Raw genomic sequence first — 16,523 nt, 5'->3', positions numbered from 1 at the left:
ATCTGTCATATATCTAGAGAGAGAAAGAGAGAGAAGAAGGGAGGGAAGTTTATATTTCCTCTTATGTGAAAAATTATAAGCGTGCACTATCGTGTTTTTACTATGAATGGGAGCATTTTTTGTGCATTGTGAGCGTTTACTGTTTTGTTTGTGCTAAGGGCATGCACCCTGTTGTCTGCTGTGATAAATTATGTTAAGTTCTAGACTTTAGATCGAAAAGGGAAATCTCGCTACAAGAGTATTACCACCCTTGTAGTGGTCCTCTGGAGGCAGGCTAGAAGTATAAATAAATAAATAAATAAATAAATAAATAAATAAATAAATAAATAACTCGCACACCGCATGGTCGCCCGTACTATGACATGGAACTGTTAAAATTCTTTTCTGGGTCACAGCCGTTCCCGACTGTATTTATCTTTCCATTTTACCACCTTTGTTACTGTGCGCATTGTTATTTCCTCGTTGTCGATGAAAAAAAAAATGTCCCTGCACAAGCCAAATTATTATTTTTTATTGAGATAAAAATAAACAATGGTCTCGTTCCTTTTAAAGTGATCACGAAGTCAATTTTAAGGCGAAAGCCTTTCTAGGCTCAGGGTGAAGTTAGTGTCAGCAGACCTGACCGCCGGAGTGTCCGCCGAAGCGTCGTCACGCCGTATGAAGACATGTTAAAGAGAGAATAATGAATGGAAAATGATTTATAGTGACAGTCATAACGCTATAATAGAGATTGGTACAGGTTAATAATGACTAGTAATGGCGAATAATGGCTACTAACGACTTGTAATGACTACTAATGACTCCGACATGTCTAACGACGGCTTGTAATGACCACAAATTATTTGAAATGACTAAAATGTTTACTGATGAGCAGTAGTGATTAATAATGACTGAAATGACTTGCAACGACTAGTAATGACTATGAAATGACCAATATGTTGAACGACAACTTATAAGGACTACAATTGATTAGAAATGACTAACAATGCTTAGTAATGACCAGTAATGACTACTAATGACTATGATGTGACCAACATGTCTAACAACGGCTTGCAATGACTACAATCAATTACAAATGACTAAAAATGTTTAGTAGTGAGCAGTAATGACTGCAAGAAAGAAGAGAAAGAGAAGAGGCAAAGAGAAAGAGGCGAATGATAACAGGAGATAGAGTAGGCTTTCGCCGCTCACCTCTTCAGAGAGATCTTAAGAGACTCTGTAATTTTTTTTCTTTTTTTTTTCTTCAGATACCCGTTGCAATCTCCTACAAATCTCGCAGGACAACGGGCATCCGAGCGAAAGCTCACACCACGAGGTCTTTGACTAAAATTCCTACGGTAAATTGAACTCTGGCGCTGCTACGGTCAAACTGCCCTGGCAGCTGAAAACGCGCGGTATAGTAGATCCATCGATCTATCTAATCTTCGCACTTGTTGGAGCTTCAAACGTTCTCGCGAAGTTAATATCCATTGTCTTCCTAAATTTCCAAACGCTAACGTGTTTTTTTTTTTCTAAACACAGCAAGGCAATTGCACTCTCCGCACACGCGCAATCATCGTGACCAGCTGTACACATAAAGGAATAGTTTGACGAGTGTGATCATTTCGGCAAAGGTCATGAAGACGTTCGAGGCCAGGAGGACGAAGCTTAGGCAAACGAGCGTACCAACCGCCGTTGCTAGGCGGGCTAAATCGCCACACGTTTACCTCTCGTAGACGCTATAGAGCCAAAATTCGCTCTAGTAGTTAGTTAGTTAGTTAGTTTGTTTGTTCCTTTGTTTGTTTTTTGTTTTTTTGTTTGCTTTTGTGGGAAACGCTGTGGGCTACGCGGATCCACAGAGGCGGTCGGGGTCGACTCACGTGAGGACGCGCAGTGCAGCGGCGAGGCGTTCCGCGACGAGGCGTTGGACGAGGCGTGGTCGTAGGCAGCGTTGCAGTGCTGGGGGCTGCGGGCGTTCTTGCTGAACGGCAGCACGCGGTGCATCCAGCTGACCAACTGCCCGGACATGGCCGGCTCGCCTGACGCCGACCAGGGCCTCGCCCCGACGGCTACGCCTGCGACGATAAGCGAGGCAGTCACGGCTGGTCCCCTGGAACACTGCCGTCAGCGGGACGGACGGGAAAAGCAGCGATATCTTTAGAGAGAGAAAAAGAAAAGGTATACAGATTGCTTCGTCCTGTACCGAACACGCACTTCAGAGGCGTTTGGCTCGCAAAACCTAACTTCTGTCGCGAAAGTGGACAGTGTGTCTCGTTGCGACACGCTGTCCGCGCACAGGTTTAGCCCAACTGAGCAGCAGTTCTGCCTTGACGGCAAGAAGGTGGGCACTGTTCATCCTTTGGACGGGTCGGCGTACATGCATCTATCGGTATACACGTGCTCCCTTCTAGCAAGTCGGCCAACTCAATAGAGCGCCTTAACTCGGTCCAGCTCAGTGCTCGCTGCCCGTTCTGGGCACGCGTATACTGGCAAATCGCTCTGCGTGAACGCTATGGGCAACCAGCGCTGAAACTTCGCGTGCCAACAGCAGCGATGTAACAGCCCCCCGAATGGGGGTGGGGGGGAACAGTTTCCAGTACTATTCATAAGTGCGAAAATACAGATTAAAGAAGATTAAACCATGGGGCTTTACGGGCTAAAACCACGATCGGATTATGAGGCACGCCGGACTCCGGAAATTTGGACCACCTCGGTTCTTTTACGTGCACATAAATCTAAGTACACGGATGTTTTCGCAATTTGCCCCCGTAGAAATGTGGCTGCCGTGGCCGGGATTCGATCCCGCGAAAAAGTATAAAGATTGGATTTATTAAATTACCTATGTCGCACCAACGTATTTAGGGAGAGGGCAAGGGACTTCCCCAGTAGGAATGGTCTGTACATTTATCCTATGCCTATAGCGTGCATGCAAGAAGTGTAAGAACAAAAAGAATCAATTCACTGCGATACAAGCCAAGGCTAACAGTATAATCGCAAGCAACGCTTTCAATGTGGCTGTTCGTTCGTTACTACCCGACCAGTAATTATTCTGTTCGTTACGGATCATATAATAAAATAATAACGCGAGGGGCGAGCATAGTAGGTGATTGCAGGGCGCTGACTTCAACACTTTTTTTTTTCAGAAGGCGCACACTTATATAGTCGACACAGCACAAATGAGACAGCTTACATTCTGCACAGGAACCCCCTTTGCTTGCCAAGAAGAAATATAGAAGGTGTGCTCACACCATTGCTCGCAAAGACTGTAAATCAAATCTGCTTCGATAATTCTTCCTCTCGTCTGTTTCTTGTGTTTTTAACAATACAGTTGTATTTTTAAAACATCAGAACGCAACGGCACCGTGCACAGTGATGACCCAGATTGCATTGCTTGCACTTCTCTACATTGAACTCGTGCGCAGATAATTTTGAATTCAAACATCAGCCAGTTTGACCAACGTACGTTGGTAGCGGCGTTATAGATGTTCCTTTAAACAAAAACGGAAAACGAAAAGCACCGCATTGTCAATCAATCGCTCCCGGAGATCAATTTCTGCGAGCACATATTTGCGAAACTGGTCGAAGAGCAAGCGACCTTCGGGACTTGTGCGCAGACGCCCTTCTCCGCCAGAGTTATATTCACCTCGCATCGTTTCTTGAACGGATAGGGGAAATAGTCATGATGCCAGGAAATTTCAGGAAACTAAAATATGTGAGCCACTGATTTCGCTCTTCAATAACTGTGGCAAATCATTCTATCTCCATTATATAAGGCTGCGATTTTCGTTCCCAATTATCTGTCCGCTTTCCTCAGCTTGCTTCGAACGTTACTCCGGGTTACGGCCCCGTACTGACAGAACATATTCATAGTACATGCTTATTTTCAAGGGTATAGGCATCATGCACGCTATTGAAGAATTGGAAACACTTGCAAGAAGCAGTCTAGTTCGTTCTTGTAAATTGCCAAGCAGCAGGAAACGACGGAAGACTTTATTGCGAGAAACAGGTGTACTTATACAATGGCAGACTAGGCTTGCGCATGCGTATCAATATTCGTGATGACGTTTCCACTGGTCACATCTTTCTTCCTTTGAGGAAAGAAAGTGGACAAAAGATTGTACGAAAGATTGTACAACAGTCAATTTGCACAGCTTCCACTGAACTGTATGCGCGGCGATCTGGGAGAGGATACCGTTGCGGTTGTCTACCCTGTCGTGTGCTTCTACGAAGCGCTTCTTGAGGTGCTTGTTGCTCGGTGGTGCGTGGTTGAAGGACTGAGGAATGCCATCGTACACTCGTTCTGCTGGGAGAAAGCTTGTCCTGCTGTTGATCTCAGGTGCTCCCTCACGCGTCGTAGATACTGCCCATTCTCTGTCGAAACGACATATAAGCGCGGTGTACGTGCCGGGCCTATGACAACTGCTGGCGCCCATGTCCTGTGTGTCGCATCATAAACAGTGACCGAGGAACCCCTGTGAACATCCGGTAGACTTCGCGTTCTGTTGTAGAAGGTCTGCGCGTTATTTCGTCGAGTCGCTTTCGGACAATTTCGGCTGGCACGGTTTGTGGTTTGAGGTGGCAGTCAAGTACTGGCAGTTTAGTCCTCGTCTGACGGCCCATGAGTCGTTGCGCGGGCGACTTAAGGCGGTCGTCCCTTGGCATGTTCCTCCATTGTAGCAAGGCACTGTAGAAGGCTAGCGTTTCATACCGGTACTTCTTGAGCAGTTTCTTTGCTTCTTGGACGGCCCTTTCAGCCATAGAGTTTCCTACAAAAATTACTAGAGGGAACTCTGGCGCTGCAGTCGTTGTCCTACCATGGGAACGATGGGAAGTACATGGATTTGTCTGATCTTCGTGCTTGTGGATTCAGACGTTCTTGTGGCTTTGTACATTACGCTACATAAATCTTATTGTCGTATATTTCGGCGCAATCTATATTCTTCGAAGTGACCAATATGTCTAACGACGGCTTGTAATGACTACAAATCTATATTCGGCGCAATCTATATTCTTCGAAGTACAGAAGACGCAGGGAACGCGTACAATTGCTATTAATTGCAACGACTGAGCTTGTCCAGGTGGCCAAATCGAAACGCGCCAAGCGCCTCAAGGCACTGGCATGCCCGCGATCAATTCATAAGGGTGTTTCATTCGCTTGCCGATACATGCGTCCGTGGCTTAATGGTTTCAATATCAGGCTTCTGTGCTAGAGTCCCTGTGTTCGAATCCTGCCGTAGGACAATTTTAATGATGTTTGTTTAATTATTTATTGCGCAATATACTGTGAAAATGACTAGTTTACAAAGTCACAAAGCCGTTTGAAGCCAAAAGGGCGAAGTTTAGGCAAATCCATGTACTTCCCATAATTCCCATGCTGGGACAACCACTCCCATTGCAGCTCCCGTAGAGACTAGCGCCAGAGTTCTCTCTAATAATTCTCGTAGGAAACTCTACGCTTTCAGCCATGCCGTTACCGCGAGGGTAATGCGGACTGCAAGTCTCGTGGACGATGCGCAACTGTGTGGAAAAAACGCGGAAGCACGCACTATTGAACGGGGGGCCATTATCACTGCATATCTTTGCTAGGATACCGTGAGTAGCGAAAATCTGCATGCACACGTTTGTCACTGCTTCTGCTGTTGTTCGACGCATCTGCTTGATATAGAAAAAAAAATAGAAATCTACGATAACAAGGTACTCATCGCACTCGTTATAGAAAAGGTCGACTCCGACTACTTTCCACGGCAAAGTAGGTATATCGTGATTAAACATGGGTAACCTGGCGTTCCTGATCTCGTAACTTTGACAACGTAGACACGTCTTCGCGAGAGCAGCAATATCCGCCGACATACCAGGCCAGTACATTACTTCTTTGGCTCTTTCTTGCCTTCATTTTTTTCTTCACTTCCGTGTGCCGCGTGGAGTAGGCGAAGTACCTCTTGTTTTGTTGGGGGAATGACGAGTTTGTTGCTTCTCAGGAGGGGACAGTCTTTGACGTGAAGCTCGTCGCGGTAATTCCAGTACGCGCGTACGGCCTCGGATACCTGTTGCTTGCTCTCGGGCCATTCGCTGCTTGAGTAGCTGCACAATTCAGTCATCGTTGCATCTTTCAGTAGATCCTCACGGATCCCCTGCAGTTGCCGGTCCGAGACTCGAAGCGAAGAAAGAGAATGTACTTGAAAATATAGTGATTATTCTTTCAGCTCAGTCTTGTTCGGAAAGCGTGACAGCGCATCCGCTAGGAGCAGTTCTTTTCCTGGCTTGTAGGTCACTCTTATAGGGAACCTCTGAAGAGGGAGTCTCATACGTTGCAAGCGTAACGGGCACTCACACCGCTGTTTCTTAAATATTGACTCTAGGGGGCGATGATCAGACTCTGCGATGACCTGTGGCTGCCCTGGCACGTAGTCTTCAAACCTTGTGCACCCGTGAAGAATAGCTAGCATTTCTTTCTCGATTTGCGCACATTTCTTTTGCGCTTCGGTAAGCGACAGTGAGGAGTAGGCGATTGGGTGTCCGTTTTGAAAAAGAACTGCCCCCACCGCTTTCTGGCTTGCATCTACTGACAACGTCAGCGGTATTCATTTCTCGAAATATACAAGAACAGGTGCCTTTGTTAGACAGGCGCGAATGCCCTGGGAGCTTTCTTCAGTCTCTTCTGTCCAGAGCCATGCCGTGTTCTTCAATAGTTCCCGAAGGGGCGCGGACAGTGAAGACATGTTGCGGATGAAGCGCGCCACGAAGTTAACGAAGTTAATCATCCCAAGAAAAACTTGCAGTTCCTTACACTTTTTCGGTGGCGGCACTTGCAAAATGTCTCCCACTCTCCCGAAATCCAGGCAAAGTCTTTCTTGTGTGAGAATATGTCCCATGTAGTGAACTTGCGGCTGCAAAAAAATTACACTTTTTTTTATTGAGCTTTAGATTATACTCCGTGCAGCGTACAAGCTGCTAGGTTATTGTCATGCTCTTCAAGATCAAGACTTTCTCCCAACTAGAACGTCATCCATTACAACGGCAGCGACACTCAAGCCTTCTACTACTTGGTGCATTGCCCGTTGAAGAACTTCCGAGGCAGAGGCAATCCCAAAGGGCATGCGCAGAAATTCGTACCGGCCGTAGAGAGTGCTCATAGTGCATAATAATGAACTTTCTTCGTCTAGCCTAATTTCACAAAACCCTGACGATGCATCTAAAGTTGAAAAGTACTTTGCCCCATGCAGGCACGGAACAACATCTGATGTTGGCATATGGTAGTGCTCTCTCGGAAAGGCCTTGTTAAACTCCGAGGGATATAAAAAATGCGTACTTTGTCGTTTCTAACCACTACAACCATGTGGCTTGATCCGGCAGAAGGTTCAGTTACCTTTGCAATGACGAGGTCATGCTCCATTTTATCGAGTTCCTGTTTCACGCGTTCTTGAAGAGCAACCGCCCCCCTTCGGGCTGGTTTGACGCTGCCTCGTGCTTCTGGCTTGAGCTCAATGTGGTACGCAACACCCTTCAGTTCTCCGAGGCATTGGAATACATCACCAAAACTGGCGCTTAGGTCCTGGCTTGGCAGCCCGTCGACTGAGCGTACGCGGGATATCAATCCCAAGTTTTCTGCAATATTGCGACTGATTGTTACTGGCACGGTTTGGGGTACGATAAATATTTCCGCTAGACAACTCTGAGTGTTGTACGATGTAGGCAAGATGATTTTCTGCAAAGCAATTTGCCTGTGGCCGAAGAAGGCGCGCGAAGTGGTCGAGCACGGCCCTGCCGACTGTGTAGTTAGTTTTCGGAGCATCGTTTCAGGCATGATGCAGCAGTTGGCGACCGTGTCGATTTTGCAATCAACCGCTGCTCCTGCGATAATTGCCGCTGACCAACGGTTCTGACCGGCGATAACATATGCTTCTAGCGTGTGCAGGAAGCATTCTTCTCCAGTTCCTAAAACAGCCTGTTTGACTTCGCGTGCCGTTGACCTTCATCTTTGTTGTGTCCGACGGCACATTCGAGCGAAATGATTGCTTCTACCGCAGTTGTGGCAGCGTTTGCCCTGAGCCGCATATTTCCCATTTGTGTGCCTTTCAAGACCCCAGTTGGAGCAAGGCGTTGCAATCGCTGCGACTGCGGCGACTGTCGCGTCGGCCGTTGTGGCTCTGATTTCTCGAAGTTGTACTTGTGCTTGTTCTCATGCGCGGCACATTTCTACTGCCTTTGAAAACGAAGGGTTTTCCGAGAAAAGCTTCTGTTGGAAATCTTTATCTCTGATGCTAAGAATTATTCTGCTTCATATCAGCCGTTCCTCGAACTCACCGAATTCGCATCTGCGCGCGAGGATTCGCAGTTCCGTGAGCCAGTCATTAAAGGACTCTCCCTCTTGTTGGTCCCTGGAGCAAAATCGGAATTCGTTAAAGGTTAGGTTCTCAGATGGCTTGTAATGGACCTCGGACTTTGCTAAAATGATTTGCAGGTCTTTCTTCTCATCCTCGCTGTCGAACTTAGCACGTTCGTCTCGCGTCTTCGCCTATCGTCTTCAGAAAAGTTGCGGCTTGATCTTCCTTAGGATGCTGTGTAAGTCCCGTCGCCGTAGCAAAAAGGTCAAACTCACTTTTTCATACGGTCCAGTTATGAAGTGTGTCTCCAGTCGTTTCGAGTGGCCTTGGTGGCTGTAGCAGAGTCGACGCCCTTCTTGCAATGGCCGTTTGTGGTCGGTCCGTGGATTCATTCATTGCCGACTGGCGGCGGTAACGAAACGAACCGCCATCCCCACCGCTGCCACCATGTAAACTGCCGAGCAGCAGGAAATGAAGGAAGACTTCATTGCGAGAAGCAAGTGTACCTATACACAGGCAGACCAGGCTTGCGCATGCGTATCAACAATATTCTTGATTACCTTGCCACTGGTCACAGTTCTTGTTCACCAAGAAACTCTTCTTCCCTACTCGACGCTGGCCGTGGCTACTTAGCCAAGAAGTAAGTGCACTTGTTGAATATTCCATGGGGCTCAGTAAATGTCGTCAACCCGTTTGCCTGCTCAATCTTCAAGCTGAGCGTTCGTGTCTTCCGGTTCATCTATTTTCTTCGAAACTCGTAGGTCGATCGTCTGTAGCGCACTGTACAGTACAATGTTATCTGAAGGACGCGTGTACTTGGGGTACCTTCTTGTTCATTCTTACTCCAAATTGTTCCAAATGTAACGCTCAAAACATTTCGTGTGGACAAACAATTGCGAAAGCTTACGAATAGACGTCCCATACACGCACAAATCCTCATGGTTTAATGGGACACTTGGTTACTTTATCTCCGTGCCTGTCAACAGCCCAGTTGCCTGCTCGAAAGTGCACGTTGTCATAATAGGCGATTTTACTGCGAAGCTGTTAACGGCTAGTTCCCCCAGGATCGTGTCCGTGCGTAGACACAAAACTATCATCATCAGCATTGGCTCCAGCGTCGTCATCTTCCACAGCTGGCTCGTTGGCGACCGTCGGCGCTACCGCGCGAACGCGCTCGTGCCAGTGCTCTCGAGTTCGTCGCCGTCACTAATGAGTGAATTAATTAAGAAACACGAAGACGTAACCAATTTTACAGCGAATTACAGCGGAGCTGTTAAGGGCTAGTTTCCCCAGGATCGCGTCCGTGTCTAGACACAAAACTCCCCATACGTGGGCCGATCCCGAAGATGCTGCAATGCCGGGTTCACCCGCGGCGGAGGTGCAGTTCGCCGTTAAGGGGTTCGCACACACAGCTTCGCTGGTCATCCTTCTTCACAGAGTGGATGGGCACTGAGCTTCTTCGCACAATATGAAAAGCTACGTGGCTTGACGTCTTCACGTCCACATTGCTGGTGTCCTCGAAATGGGTCCAATGGCTTTTCACTTTTAAGCACTCCTTTTAAACAGTCACCAAACAGCATGCAGAAAAGGAACTGGCATTTGTTTAAAGATATACAAAATAAAGAAATATATATTTATACAAGAACGTACATAAAATATACAAGAATAAACAATCAGGAAATAACAGTGCTTTTAGCTGGCATAAAGTTCTCGAGAAGAAACATATCGGAGTGTCTAATTGACAGGAAAGAAAGGCATCGAGACCCTCAAGATATCGGTTCGGGGAAACATTTTTTTTTCAAGAACGAGCTACGATCGTTCTGTGCAAGCGAATTCTATGACGTGAATGGGTTTCTGCCAATTACAGAAGTTTTGAACACGCTCTTTAAACCGGCCCTACTCGCCGTGGTAGCTTAGCGGCATGGTGTTGCGCTGTCGCGGGATCAAATCGCGGCCGCGGCGGTCGCATTTCGATAGGGTCGAAATGCAAGAGCGCCGCTGTCCCGTGCATTCGGGCACGTTAAAGAACCCCAGATGGCTAACGTTTAACCCCCCCCCCCCCCCCTCTACGGCATGCCTCGTAATCATATCGGGATTTTGGCAGGTGAAACCCAAGGATTTAAACCCGCCCTAAAGTATTTCAGACATGTCTCTGCTTACTGCGATTATTTAATTCACCCGAGTCTCTGGATGCAGATGACGTGGCTTTCTTGGTTGTCCGTTGTCCTGATTCACTTTGCGACACAATTTCAGTGAACTATGCATCCACTTGGCATCGCAACAAACCATCCGAATTACCTTAAAAAGAAGTCTTGCCGTCACAGCTTGACGACTTCCAGAATTTCAGGATTTACGAACATTACACGAAAAAAAAAATGTTGAGACCCTTATCTGGGAACGATTCTTCTATAACTTTCACGGTTGTCACAGCTCGATGGTTTCGAGAATATCCGGATTTACGAACATCTTAAGAAAAAGAAAAACGACGAGACCCTTTTTTGTGGACGATTATTTTAATAACATTCAATGTTGCGTTACCAAAATACGGCGTCCAGAATTTTAGTATTTAAGTACATTTCATGGAAAAAGCTCACAAGACCCTCACCTGCCAACGGTGGTTGTAAGAACGCTATAAAAACGCTGGCGTATTTCGCACAGTCATTCGCATTGAGGTTTTAATTAAAAGGAAACGATCTACGCCACCAGAATTGCGCGAAAAGCTGGTTTCATTTAACACTATCGCGTTTACTCTGTGGTGCTCAAAGTACAGTCAACCGCAAAAGTTTACTACGTACCACGGGATCTCAGAAAACGTTCAATTTCTGAGCAGCCTGTAACAGTAGTCAGAAAAGCGAACATTGCGATGTTGTTCACATATACCGGCAGAGGCTGTAAATGCGAATACCTAAGCTATGTTGGGGTTGTTAGAGGCTAGGCTTAAGAGGCTGTGCAGACATTCAGTTTTTTTTTTTTCTGAGATTTCGTGTTCCGTAAAATTTTGTGGTCGAGTCTACGTCCTTGCTTTAGTTTCTCGTGCATCTTTGTTCTTTCATGCACTCTTCGGAGTACGCGCCATTCATATTAATTTTTTTCTCACGCAGGCCACGTGTGGTGCAATCAGTAATTTCACCACCATTCGCGCAGGTTTCGTTATTTTTTTTCTGCTTTGCGGTTCCCCACTTCCAACCACCTCGTATTACGTCCTTTGATCGGGAACACTTCTGATTCCGAGGCTGCCTTCGCGCTTCAGGTATTATAGCTTCGAACCCGATTGCTTCTTTCAGCTTTCTTCTTCTACGATCGCTCTCTTCCCTGACGCCCGCGGTGATGTCGGAGTTCTTTGGCTCCGGCTCCGTCTTCGACTTCTAGCAGTGGTCAAGCCAAGTGGAGTACTCCTTCCAGCGAGTGCACCGGGCTCATTTGCAATTAAATGACGTACGAATTCTGGCCGCGGAACCTGCGAGCCGAATTGCGTTGAGTCTAATTTCCTCTGTGCGGTTTCTGAAAGACTCTTTAATTTTTCTTTTCTTTTCGTGCCTCGAGAAAAGCTATATCTTTTTTTTTTCGTTGACCGTATATATTCTACAGGTTCAGGTAGCCTGCAGAAAAAAAATATATATGACAAAAACTAGTAGAAATTGCATCGTTGCAGCGTAAGTGGAAAGCTATAACTAGTGGGAAGAAGCATATTTCTGTTATTTAAATGTCGTGGATCGAGTTTTTCGCGATCAACGAATCACAACTGATGCACCACAGTATTTGCTTCGTAACTATAGCTTGAACTATAGCAATTCGGTAGCATCGTCGTGCTTGAAACACTCAAAAGAGCTCAGCGCTTTTGCCTTATTCTACACCTGATAACTCGCTGCCTTAGTTTTCTTTCTTTAGCGTGCATACGTGCGTGTGTGTGTGCGTGCGTGCTTGTGACGCTGTGGCTATTTTTCTTGCTTCGCACCTTTTTTTGTGTGTGGATATATCCGTTCCTCGATATGAACAACAACAATAAAATACACCGATTGATAGACAGCGCCGGGCGGTGATCTTGTCGTTGTCCTGTTGTTCGCACTGTTCTTTTTGTCTCGTTTTTTTTTTTTGAATGTGTCAGTTTTCAGTCAATTAGTGCGAACTTTCATTCTTGTTAAAAAATTAAATTATGGGGTTTTACGTGCCAAAACCACTTCCTGATTATGAGGCACTCCGTAGTGGAGGACTCCGAAAGTTTCGACCACCTGTGCTTCCTTAACGTGCACCTAAATCTAAGTACACGGGTGCTTTCGCATTTCGACCCCGTCGAAGTGCGGCCGCCGTGGCCGGGATTCAATCCCGTGACCTCGTGCTCAGCAGCCCTGAGAATAGCCACTGAGCAACCACGGCGGGTTTACATTCTTGTTCCGAATACAGAAAATGTTTTTCTTGGATCAGCGCGTCATCGATAAACTTTCTCGCGGGCTGTTTGGCCACTCTTGATTGGGTCAGCGAGACTCGCATATCTCCCGAAAGTAGGTGAAGATAACAAATCATACCTGTACTATAGGAAGTTTACTGCTTTGTTTCCTTCGTGAGTTTGTGCAGTAGGACGTGCGATATACAAAAGTGGCCTACCCATTCTGTTTAGCTTACATACGTTTTTGGAAGCATCGCGTTTTTCTCTGTGGCGGAAGAGATGTGTCTTTTTTTCGTTTCATGTTTTCTTTTATATTGTGTCGCTGACTACGAATATTATTTGCACCGCCACTTCTTACCACTGCAATAATCAAAAGCAATCGACAGCTAAGAAATTTCAAACCGTTCCTCTAAATGCGAGAGAGAGAGAAAGAGAGAGAGAGAGAGAGTCAACTTTTACACTGAGCCCTTAGTAACGGTTCGTGCGCGCTGGCCTCGCTGGCAGGTGGGGTGGAACCTTCTTCTCAGGTCCCATATGCGTCCAGCAGTTCCTGGCCCCTAGCCGCCAGCGCGAGCTGGGTCGGCAGTTCGGGGCTGGACAACACGGTCTCCCATCGCTCGGGGGGGGGGGGGGATGGTGGGGGGTACTTGAGCTTAGTGCAATCTGCAAGGATGTGTGCTAGAGTGCCTTTTGATCGTCTGCAAAACGGGCATGAAGTGTCATGCTCTGTTGGGAACTAGCGCATCCGTTGCGCTAGCGCATCCCGTGCTCTTGCACTAAATGCGACAGCATTTTTTTAGCCAGCCCTACACCACACACATTTTTCTACGATCAGCCTCGATACGATGACCACGTAAAAAGGATGAAGAAAATCTAGCCCCAACGAGAATTGAACCAGGGCCATATGCGTGGTAAGCGATAGTTCAAAAGTGGCGCGATATACGTACGATAGTACCGTGAAGCAACACGCCCACCATCGTGGTATCACTACATCGACGCGCGCGGGGCTCGAGATGTGCAGTGCGTCCGGCCTCAAGAGAAACGAAGCCAAACGGTGCGCCATCACCCTCCGCTCAGTCGAGTGTAATGCAAGTCGAATGAAGTACGTGGGCCACGCGAATGCTGTCGCATAACTTATTCGCAACCATCGTAGAAGGGTTCTACCGGAAATCATTAGCACATATGAACTAATGTGCCCTTCTACTTAACACGCTATCTCTCTTTCTATCTCGTTTTACTATATGCTCTACTGATGCGCGTTTTCACTATACGTCATTTGGTCCGATTCCGCCGCCTGAACATTTCTATCCCAGAAACGACGCTCCCCTTCGCCAAAGGTGGCTTTTCTGCACGCACCCTAATCGAGCAGTAAAGCCAACGGCACGGGAGAAGAGCATAGCTTGTGTCTCAATGCACGTGAAGAATACGGCAGCCTGAAACCGTGAGATGTAGCACGCCTTATATTGTCACCAATATGTCCAGTCGCGGCGACATTCCTGGCACGGGTGAACGTTAAATCACGGTGCCTAACTGCCACTCAATGGCCACTGCAATGGGCACGTAGAATTACTTGAACTGCAGTACACTTTCTTCAAATTTTACGCCATCTAACCCAGAAGCACAGAAGCTCTGTCCTCTTGCTGCCGAAATTAAAAACCACAAAAAGTCGTTCTTTGGTGGGAATTTACGAAAGCGACTCGCTCCTTATTGTGCAACCTTCAGCGCCCAAATTTCTCCTTAAAGGCGTGTTCGGCTGGTTTTCTGTGCTCTAATATTTCTTCCTTCATTTTCTTTTTTCATTTTCGTTTTTGTCGTTTGCGCTTCATTACTACTTTCTTTTAGCCCCACTGCGTCTCCACGAACGCGTTCGTCGCCTTTTTTTCCATTGTCGTCTGCCTCGAAGTCTGCCTGCCGCTGACCCAAATGGCGTTCGCGGAAACGGGGCCTCGGAGAGGCTGCGGAGGTCAGAACAAGTTTTCATACTTCGTATATACCAAGTGCGCAAAGTACGTCAGCCCGGCCGACCCGAGGGGCTCCACACCGTCCCCACACTGCATTCCTGGGCACCCGGAGCCCTGGGGAAAGGGCGCGAGCAAGAGGGACATAAGGCCTAGCCACCATCATCGGCCTGGCCGGGGAAAGGACAGAAGAGGAAGGGGGGGGGGGTGAAGGGGGCAATGCCAATTCGATGAGGCGTGGCACCCCGAGAGCCCGACCAAGCCATCCTTTGCCGTGTTGACGGGGGTTGCCCCTGGCAACGGCGTAGACATAATTAAAAACGCAGCGCTTTCAATTAAACTGCACGCCACCACCTTTATATATGATGGCTCATCTCTGACAACCGATGCACCCTCTCTTTTCTTTCCTGCCGCCCGACCCGACTTCCCGAGACTCCCGCACCGTTGTGCGAGACCTGCTGGGACGGGAACGACAAAGGCATATATATATATATATATATATATATATATATATATAACGGACGAAAACATCGCACACACCGCCACACTGCAGAATAACCGGGGTTAGCCGTGGACGTGGAGCAAAAGTAAGTAAACAAAGTCCAAAGAAACGCGTCGAAACCGAGGGCAAGGTCCATGCAAGGCAGAAAGGGCTAAGGACGCCAGCGTGCTCTACATTCCGGCAGCACCTTTTAGCGTCCGCGACGCCTTCGAGTGTACCACTAGTCTTACTCTCAATGCCACTTTTCTTTCGTTCTTTTTCTCCTTTTCTGTAAGCGCCTCATTGTCGCCCTCGCCTGCGTGCTAAGGCAACCTTCCCGCCTGTTGTATTTGTATTACAGCCGCCTTCGCACATCGTTGCCCCTCTTTCTCCCTCCCTCCCTCCCTCACTCACTCCCTCTCCCTCCTTCCTTTTCTTTTTCTTTCAGCGCTAAATTTGGCCGTCCGTTATAGCTCGCCGAAGTGAAATAAGGAAGTACCCGGGTCCCTACACCACGTCGTCTGTCCCACTTCAGACGGTTGTCTGCTGGCCCGTTTTCCTCCCGTAGAGGTATGTATGAAGTATGAAGTATGTCGCCGGGGTGGCTGTCGTCTGCTGTCGCCGACTTGATTTGTCACGCGACGGCCACGAGTCATGAAGTCGAGCACTGTGCGCCTTCTGTAAAGTCCGCGTTCTCTTTCTTTTCTTTTTTTGCTTTTTTTGGGAGAGGGGGAGGGGAAATAGAGATGCGGGGGATTCAAGGCCGGATATGCGAATGGGGGGAGTGCGGTAAGACGATTCTTCATCACAGTCTGCCTTGCAAGCATCCTGCTGCCTTCCGTTCCCATTTTCTTCGTTCATTCTTTTCCTTCTCATTTGATTCAAATCGAATTGTGCACTTCTCAATACCTTGTTCTTTTTGCTTGCGCCCCACATTTTTATGGCACTTTCCCTCCTACAGCAATCACAGACCCGTTCGCCTGTCTAGTTCCCGATTCTATAGACCCTACCTATACGCTTCCATACCGAAGAGGCCGTTATGGGAATCATTCGCACAGCATAGATCTCTTAGGTACGGAAGCAAATACAATTAACATTATTCATCGTGACAAGGTATGCGACAGATGTCGCCGCCCTGATACAAAGGAAAAGCATCCCAGGGACGTGGATTTTCAAACCAGTACTTAACTAACAATTTTAGTTAATAAATGAATGGACTGCGGTTTGTACTCATTGCAATTAAAGGACAAGTAGAGAAGAAAGCGCCCTTGTACTGTTTAAGTCACTTCTTCCTAAATGTGTTATCATCATAAAAATCTGCCGGTACAATTGCCGACGTGCTACTACGCGTAGCGACAAAGATGGTGGACAGAGAGGCACCATAGGAGAAAGAAGAG

At 47.3% G+C, this 16,523-nt stretch overlaps 1 protein-coding gene across 4 annotated transcripts in view; it reads right to left on the bottom strand.

The window, feature by feature from the left end:
• LOC142576166 (aromatic-L-amino-acid decarboxylase-like) overlaps positions 1-16,523 on the bottom strand; it is a 147,417-nt gene that overhangs the window by 84,514 nt on the left and 46,380 nt on the right. For 3 of the 4 annotated variants that reach the window (XM_075686141.1, XM_075686140.1, XM_075686142.1), the window contains exon 2: positions 1,860-2,054. The exons of the other annotated variant lie outside the window; for it this stretch is intronic. In XM_075686141.1, the coding sequence (XP_075542256.1) occupies positions 1,860-2,054 (195 nt within the window). The remainder of the gene's footprint in view (positions 1-1,859; positions 2,055-16,523) is intronic. 4 annotated transcript variants of the gene reach the window in all.

This window comes from Dermacentor variabilis, chromosome 3, assembly GCF_050947875.1.
Source record: "Dermacentor variabilis isolate Ectoservices chromosome 3, ASM5094787v1, whole genome shotgun sequence".
Lineage (NCBI taxonomy): Eukaryota > Metazoa > Arthropoda > Arachnida > Ixodida > Ixodidae > Dermacentor > Dermacentor variabilis.
Note: the sequence above shows the minus strand (reverse complement) of the source record. Positions and strands in the feature narration are given on the sequence as shown.